Raw genomic sequence first — 9,123 nt, 5'->3', positions numbered from 1 at the left:
GTCTCATTCCAGAGAAGTGACACTTCAGTAAAGTATGACATAGTCAAAGGTACTGTCTTGGGATATCACCTGCTTCTCCCATCTGACCTTTTAGATGTCACTATTTTGTAAAGCACGCATGTTTCCTTGTCTCCTGGCCAGTACTTGTTCAGTTGAATTAAATGAGTTGTACAATAATTAAGAATAAGCAATTTAAGAACCCAAAGACTTTCAATGAATTTATTGAATGAAAAAATAGGCAGTAATTGTTTTTTTCTTATTCTGACTTGTAGATATAGAGATGTACATGAAAGTAATACCTAAATTCAGATAGTGTTAAATTATCTTGGGATCTAAAAACTTTCCTTCATGAGTTAAATAACTTGTGTTTTACTTAATATCACAGAGCAAGGCTGCCCCTCTTAGGACCCAGTGGTCAGGTGGCTGCATAGTTTTCAGGCAAAGAGTAGTGATGAATGTCAGGTCTGTGCGTTGGGGTTTTTTATAGACTGGACAGATGTACAGTTTGGGGTCTTTCGGTGTTGTGGAATTGATAGCAAATATATAGATGACGGGTAGCATTGTAACAAGAACCTTGGCAACAGATTCAGTCAGTTTGATGTTTCTCCTGTCCCAACCTGCTCCATCCAAGTAAAGGCCATAGATGTAGACACCTTCCTGCCAATCAAATATGCAAAAGATGAAGGTTAAAAAACATTCAAGGAAAAAATAGATCCATTGCAAAACAGAAGGTGAACATTTTTCCCAATGAGCCTGAATTAACTGCTTGCTGAAGCCCCCATCATCCCCACCTTCAATAGTCATACTTTTTCATTTTATAAAATATTTCTCCAGCTATTTCTTAATTTGAATTCTCTCTCAAATATTTTATATGGTAATATTCTCACTGTCCCAACAACTTAACAGCAGACACATCTCTCAGATACTCATCATTAATCTCCAAGGAGAGAAGAGTCTTTTATCATTCACTCTTTTACATTCATGATTTTTTAAATTTTAGAAATGGTAATTGTCCCTATGAGCCTGTGCTGCCCATTTACATCCATGTGACCAATTATCCAACTAGCCAGTACATCTTTGGAATGTGGGAGGACACCAGGGCACCTGGAGGATACCCATGCGGTCCTGGGGAGAACATACAAACTCCTTACAGACAGTTGAGGAAGTGAACCAAGGTCACTGACGCTGTTAAGCTACGCTACCATGCCATCCTATTTGTAGAAATCCTCACCACAATATTTAGTTGCCTCTGCTATTGTAAGAATAGTAGCATTTTAAAGTCTATTACATTTAATTCCCATTCTTTCTTTTATTTTCCAATGTTTATGATTATTTTAATATTCTTCCTATAATTAGGAATTAATACTGAGCCTAGAAAATGCATTGTAAAAATTTATCACTAATCTGATTGCCAAGCACTTATCTATATCTCACAACTTTAAACTTCAGGATCTCTGTTGTCGCCCTTTACCTTCACCCTCTGCTGCCCAATGTTGAACAGAATTGTATTTCTTCCCAAATTGTAATATTGGAGTCACTTCTATGTATAATGAATTCTGCTACACATCTCCCCACATTGTTAAACTCCTTAATTTCTTGAAGTCTTTCGTAGTCTTCTTTGCTATTTGTATTTTTTTCTGCAACAAGAAATTTATAGATAATGGGTTTGGATTTTTTCTTTCTCTGATCTATTTGATAATACCCCAGATTCCATCTTTACTAAAAAATATCTGAACATGGTCTGTCATGACTCTTTAGTTTACTGTGCAAAAAGATAGTCCGTGCTCAATGCATATTCTGAGGATTTACTGTGGTATTATCCCAATCTCTGATTTGTGCTCATTCACTGATTATTAATTGTGTAAAATGTCCACACTGGAATTTGTTGCTTATATGGTTCCTTCAATTTTTGAGATTGTGAACTTATATTTAAGAACTTCCATACATTCACAGGAATACCAGCAAACAAATACTTAAGATCCTGTATCAAATAAGGAGATCCATGAAAAAAAAAGCTTTAGATAAATTGATTTTGGGAACATCTTAAATAAGGAAAGAAGTAGTACTGAGGCTGATGGAGAGTTGAACAGCTGCTGGATAATTTCAGGATGTTAATTAGGAGCTAAATAGGACAAGAATAAGTCTTACGCGAACAGATAATCTGCAACAGAGGTGGAAACAAGTGAAGTTATGGAGATGGAAATACTTTGTCACTGAGATGATACAGATCTAAAGCTCAAAACTAAACAGAATCAAATTTGAAAATTACAGAATATTCAGCTCATTGAGTCCATGCTGGCTCTTCTTGGACCAATTCTGTTGGTTTCATTATCCAAACCTTTTTCACTGACATACAAATTATTCTCTCCCTCACGGTTGTCCCTCTTTTGTTTATTCAATTTAATTTTTAAAACTCAGATTCATTCTCTTTCCACAATCCTGTAGGCAGCAGATTTCAGATTGCAACCATCTTCACATCTGAACTGTTTTCCTTCAGATTTCCCCAGCACCTATTGCTCAAAATTTTAAACCCATGTCCTTAAACTTTCTACAAATAGAACCAGCTTTCCTCTGTTTATCTTATCTAAAGCCCATCAGCATTTTATATATCTCAATTAAATGTCCTCTCAGGTTTCTTATTCAAAGCAGAACAGTCCCAGTTTATCTAATCTAATCTTCTGAGTTTACGAGGGGTGATTGATAAATTTGTGGTCTAAGGTAGAAGGCATCAATTTTAGAAAACCTAGCACATTTATTTTTCAACATAGTCCCCTCCTACATGTGCACACTTAGTCCAGCAGTCATGGAGCATACAGATCCCTTCTTTGTAGAAGTGGTCCACAGCAGGGGTGATTGATAAGTTTGTGGCCTAAGGTAGAAGGAGATGAGTTATACAGCTCTCGTTACATGCATGTGTAGTTCAACTCTTTGAGTGAACGTGCAGAAAGTTTGAAATTAATAACTCATCTCTTTCTATCTTAGGCCACAAACTTATCAATGACCCCATGCTGTGGACCATTTCTGGAGGTCCAAGATGCTGACTTCTACAAAGAAGGGATCCATGTGCTCCACAAGCACTGGACTAAGTGTGTAAATGCAGAAAAAAATAAGTGTGTTAGGTTTTCTAAAATTGACTCCTTTTACTTTAGGCCACAAACTTATCAATCACCCCTCGTAAATTCAACATCCCCGGAACAAGTCTAGTAAATCTTCATGACTTTCATATCCTTACTAAAGAATGGCGAGCACAATTGGATACATTTCCTCAACTGAGACACAGGAGACTGCAGCTTCTAGAATCTGGAGCAACAAACATGTCCATTGAAAGAATCAGTGGATCAAGCTACGTTAAGACTTGTGATGTAGGATTTTGACTTGAAATGTTGACAATTTTGCAAGTGCTTTGCGAAACATACTCTCAATCTGTAATTTCACTTTAAGTGAATTATCCACATGTTTACCCACCTTCCTGCACTCTAAAGAGCTGTGACGTACAGTCTGTATTTTCTCTATTTTTTTCTGCATTCACACATCTGAATTAAAATTCTTCTGCTACTGCATGTTCATTATCACATTTTACCTATGACTCACTTGCAAAGACATCTGCAAAGCTTTAAATTTTCCCTGCACACCTGTGTCTGAGTCATTCAATAGCACTGGCACAGAGTCATACTGCAGAGAAACAGGCCTATTGTCCCTCCGGTCTCCAGTGACCATCAAGAATGCATTTATACTAATCCAGGAGTGTATACTAAGTACTGAGATAGAGGAATGGAGCAAATGGATGTGTGGTTAGAAAGAAAGTACAGGAGGACAGGCTTTAGACTTCTGTGACTTTGGGACCCTTTCTGTAGTAGGTGGGGCCTGCACAAGTCAGAGAGGTTACTTCAAATTAGCATCAGACTGATATTCTTGCTGAGGTCATGCTCAAGCTTTTGGAAAGAATTTAATGTTGAATTCACAGTGGGATGGAAACTGCGAGTAAAGTCAAAGTTGGAAATGAAATTTAAAAATGTATTTAGCAAATGACATACCTAGAAAATCAAAAGGATGCAACTGAGTATCAAAATGAGGGTCAGAGTATTTAACAATGTTAAAATGCCAAATTTCAAAGTATTTTATCAAAGTGCACACCAGCTGCAGAAAGTTGGGTGAATTAACAGCACCAATAGTCATCAATACCCATGATGTAATTGCTATTATAGACACCATGGTGATCATAGCTGAGCAATAAAAAAAGAAACTTGAGGTAGCTCTTAATAAATTACATCATTATGCAAGGAATTAATAGAGAAAGGGATAGTAGAATATGTGAATAAATTAGGGATAGCTTCAATAAATATTTAAAAACAAAAAAGACTAGTGAAGGTAAATATGGGTCCCTCACAGAGATGGGAGAATTTATAATGAAAAAGAAAGAAATGTCTGAAAAATTAAACATGAACTTTGCCTCTTTTATTGACAAAGACTAACAATATCTCCCAGAAATAGGGTCCAGTGCAACTGACAGAGTAAAGGAAATTAGTAATAAAAAAGAAACGTGACTTCAGAATATGAAGAGCCTGAAAACTGATAAATCCCAGGAACCTGATCAACATTACAGAATCTTTAAAAGGATGGTCTTGCAAAGCTATAATCTTGCAAAACTCATCATAAAACTGCATGTGTCAGGAAATATGTTGAGAAAAATGTAATTTCATGTTTAATCATTTCATTTCTTTCACATACAGTGCTAATAAAAAGTATTCACTCCCTTGCAAGTTTTCATGTTTTATAACATTAAGTCACAGTGGATTTAATTTGGCTTTTTTGACACTGATCAAGAGAAAAAGACTCTTTTATATCAAAGTGAAAACAAATTCCTACAAAGTGATCCAAATTAATTACAAATATAAAACATAAAATAATTGATTACACAAGTATTCATCCCTCTTTAATATGATAGACCAAATCATCACTGGTGCATCCAATTGGTTTTAGAAATCACATAATCAGTTAAATGAAGATCTGTTTTTGGGACACCTGTGTGTAGTCAAGGTGTTTCAATTGATTGTAGTAAAAATACACCTGTATCTGGAAGGTCCATCTACTGGTGAGTCAGTATCCTGGCAAAAACTACACCATGAAGACAAAAGAACACTCCAAGCAACTCCATGAAAAGGTTATTGAAAAGCACAAATCAGGAGATGGATACAAGAAAATTTCCTAGTTACTGGATATCCCTTGGAGTACAATTAAGTCAATCATCAAAAAATGGGAAGAATATGGCATGGTTGTAAATCTGCCTAGAGCAGCCCATCCTCAAATACTGAGTGACCATGCAAGAAAGGTGCTAGTGAGGGAGGCCATCAAGAGACCTATGACAACTCCGGAGGAGTTACAAGCTTCAGTGGCTGAGATGGGAGAGACTGCACATACAACAGTTGCCCGGGTGCTTCACCAATCGCAGCTTTATGGGAGAGTTTCAAAGGGAAAGCCACTGTTGAAAAATACTCATCTGAAATCTCAGCTAGTCAGCTGGAAGAAGGCTCTCCGTTGTGATGAAACCAAAATTGAGCTATTTGGCCATCAGACTAAATGCTATGTTTGACATATGCCAAACAACACGCAACATCAAAAACATGCCATCCCTATCGTGAAGGATGGTGGTGGCTGCATCGTGGTCTGGGGACGCTTCACTGTAGGAAGGCTTGCGAAGGTACAGGGTAAAATGAATGCAGCAAATATAAGGAAATCCTGGAGGAAAATCTGGTGCAGTCTGCAAAAGAACTGTAACTTGGGAGAAGATTTGCCAGCAAGATAATGACCCCAAGCATAAAGCTAAAGCTACACAAGAATGGCTTAAAAACAACAAGGTTTATGTCCTGGAGTGTCCAAGTCAGAGTGCAGACCTCAATTCAATTGAGAACTTGTGGCTTGACTTGAAATATCCCCAAGCAATCTGATGGAACTTGAGCAGTTTTGTAAAGGAGAGAAAAATCGCAGTGTACAGATGTGCAAAACTGATAGACCTAACCACACAGACTCAGGGCTGTAATTCCTGCCAAAGGTTCATCTACTAAATACTGACTTGAAGGGGGTGAATACTTATATAATCAATTATTTTGTGTTTTATATTTGTAATTTAAATCACTTTGTTATGTAAGAGTCTTTTTCTGTTGATCAGTATCAAAAAAAAGATAAATTAAATCCACTGTAATTCAATGTTGTAAAACAATAAAACATGAAAACTTCCAAGGGAGGTGAATACTTTTTATACCCACTGTAAATTCCATGAGAGTGGGTTTTATTCCATATTTCAATTTTTTGTCTAGTGATTTGAGAATTCTGTAACGGCAAGTTTGCCGTTATGCAAACAGTCATAATGTGGGAGTTTGTAGATTCTGCAATGGTTCCTGCAAATTTCAGGTCAGCAAATGACCTAATAATTTCCTTCTATTTAAGAGAGAGTGAAAAAGCAAGAAGGCCTAGATCTGTGAGTTTGACATCAATTGGTGGAAAATTGTTGGTATTTATTACAAATCATGTGATATAAAGAAACTTTGAAAGTAGTTATATTATTAAGAAAAATATCACAGAGTAATATCAGCTTGGATTTGTCTGTCAACATGAGTGAACCTGCAGATGCTGGAAATAAATAAAAACACAAAATGCTGGCAGAACTCAGCAGGCCAGACAGCATCTATGGGAGGAGGTAGTGACAACGTTTTGGGCTGAGGGTTCCCCCTCAATAAGCATACTGCTTTGGATACTGGTTGGGCTGGGGGTGGGGGTGAGAAACGACCTACCAAGGAAAGCTGCAGCAATTCCGGCACTGACTCTGGTGCTGTGACTGAGAAGGGAAGGGGTCTGTAGTAGTCTGTGGTCTGTGATAGGGGTCTGTGATAGTTAGAGAAGCAGACATGAGATTCTGTGGATACAGATGGTATGTTGCCTCCTCAGTACAAGGGTCAGGGACATCTTGGATTGGGTCTACACCATCCTAAATGGGATGGGTGAGCAGCCAGAAGTCTTGGTACATATTGGCACCAATGACATAAGTAGGAAAAGGGAGAAGGTTCTGAAGTAAGAATTTAGGGAGCTAGTTAGAAAGCTGAACATCCAGGACATCCAGGGTAGTAACCTCTGGCAAGAATCGGATGATTAGGCAAATGAATGCACAGCCGAAGAATGGGTGCAGGGAGCAGTGTTTCAGATTTCTGGATCACTGTGATGTCTTTTGGGGAAGGTATGACTTGTATAAAAGGGACAGGTTGCACCTGAACCAGAGGGGCACTTAATATCCTTGTGGGCAAGTTTGCTATAACTGTTGGGGAAGGGTCTAAATTTGGCATGATGATAGGAAACTGAGTGACAGGGCAGAGGATGGGGCAGTGGCTATACAAGGAGAGGCAGTGTGTAGTGAGGCTGTGAGGAAGTTTAAACAGATGATAGGACAAAACTGCAGTCAGAGGGATGAATTGCAGTATAAAAGAGGGACAAAAATCAAAGGGTAAAGGGTACAGGACTAAAGGTTTTATATTTGAACGCACACAGCATATGGAATGAACTTCGACCTCAGTTAGATTGACAGGTATGACGTTGTGGCTGAAGTCAAGTCGTCACTTTTATTGTTATTTCGACCATAACTGCTGGTACAGTACATAGTAAAAATGAGACAACGTTTTTCAGGACCATTGTGTTACATGACACAGTACAAAAACTAGACCGAACTACGTAAAAAAAAAACAACAGAGAAAGCTACACTAGACTACAGACCTACACAGGACTGCATAAAGTGCACAAAAACAAAAACAGAAAGATTATAATTGGGAGTTTAACATCCAAGGATACAAGTGTATTGAAAAGACAGGAAGGTTGGCCGTGGGATAGCGTGGCTCTGTTGGGAAAAAATGAAATCAAATCCCTAGAAAGAGTTGACATAGGATTGGAAAATGTAGAATCACTGTGAATTAAGGAACTGCAAGGGTAAAAAATCACTGATGGGAGTTACATACAGGTGTACGAACAATAGCCAGGATGTGGGCTACAGTTTATAATAGGAGATAGAAAATACATGTTCAAAAAGCAATGTTACGATAGTCATGGGGTTTTCAATATGCAGGTAGATTGGGAAAATCAGGTTGGTGCTGATTTTGGATCCTGAGAGAGAGAATTTATGGAATGCTTACGAGATGGCTTTTTAGAGCAGCTTGGGGTTGACCCTACTAGGAGATCAGCTATTTTGGGTGTTGTATAATGAACTGGATTTGATTAGGGAGCCGAAGGTAAAGGAATCCTTAGGAGGCAGTGATCATAGTATGACAGAATTTATCTTGTAATTTAAGTGGTTTCCTTTGTTGAAGTATCTAGGACCAAAGGGCATACCCTCAGAATAGAGGGATGAACTTTTAGAATGGAGATAAGGAGGAATTTCTTTAGCCAGAGGGTGATGAGTCTATGGAGGCTAAACCATTGAGTGTTTTTAAGGCAGAGGTTGATAGATTCTTGAGAAGTCAGGGTGTGAAAAGTTGCAGGGAGAGGGCAGGAGAATGGGATTGAGAGGGAATTGGATCAGTTAGTCCAGCGGAGCGGACTTGACGGGCCAAATTGCCTTATTCTGTTCCTATGTCTCATGGTCTTATCTTTGAAGGAATACAGCAAAAGTTCACTAGACTGTTGCTATGAATGGTGGAGGAAAGTGGAATGACTGAGTATGTTAGACCAGTATTCTCCATAAATTTTAAGAATGAGATACAACTTCATTATAAGTTTAAGAATTCTTATAGGCAAAATGTTGGAGGATGTCTCCCTGGCTAAGGAATCTACAACTAGGAGTCATGGACTTAAAATAAAGCACAGGTCTTTTGGGACTGAGATGAAAACTTTTTTCAGTAAAAGTGTGAATTGAATCAAATTGACTTTATTACTTCTTTCCTTCATTTACTTGAGGAGTAAAACCTTTACATTAAGTCTCCATCTAAATGTGTAATATGCACTTTATAGTAATTTATAAAAGTTACTATCTAAATCAGGATAGTTAATATAACATGGAAATACAGTTATGTCAGCATGAATTAATCAGTCTGATGGCCTGGTGGAAGAAGTTGTCCTGGAGCCTGTTGATCCTCACTCTTATGCTGC

The 9,123-nt window shown here is 37.9% G+C and overlaps 1 protein-coding gene across 1 annotated transcript in view; it reads right to left on the bottom strand.

The window, feature by feature from the left end:
* Window positions 1-245: 245 nt before the first annotated feature.
* LOC132401347 (dynein axonemal heavy chain 8-like) overlaps window positions 246-9,123 on the bottom strand; it is a 674,688-nt gene continuing 665,810 nt past the window's right edge. Inside the window, exon 91 of the mRNA XM_059983476.1 lies at window positions 246-657. Within this exon, the coding sequence (XP_059839459.1) occupies window positions 370-657 (288 nt within the window). The 3' untranslated portion in view covers window positions 246-369. The remainder of the gene's footprint in view (window positions 658-9,123) is intronic.

This window comes from Hypanus sabinus, chromosome 10 (assembly GCF_030144855.1).
Source record: "Hypanus sabinus isolate sHypSab1 chromosome 10, sHypSab1.hap1, whole genome shotgun sequence".
In the NCBI taxonomy this organism is placed as follows: Eukaryota; Metazoa; Chordata; class Chondrichthyes; order Myliobatiformes; family Dasyatidae; genus Hypanus; species Hypanus sabinus.
The sequence above is the reverse complement of the archived record's forward strand: the minus strand, read 5'-3'. Positions and strand labels throughout refer to the sequence as shown.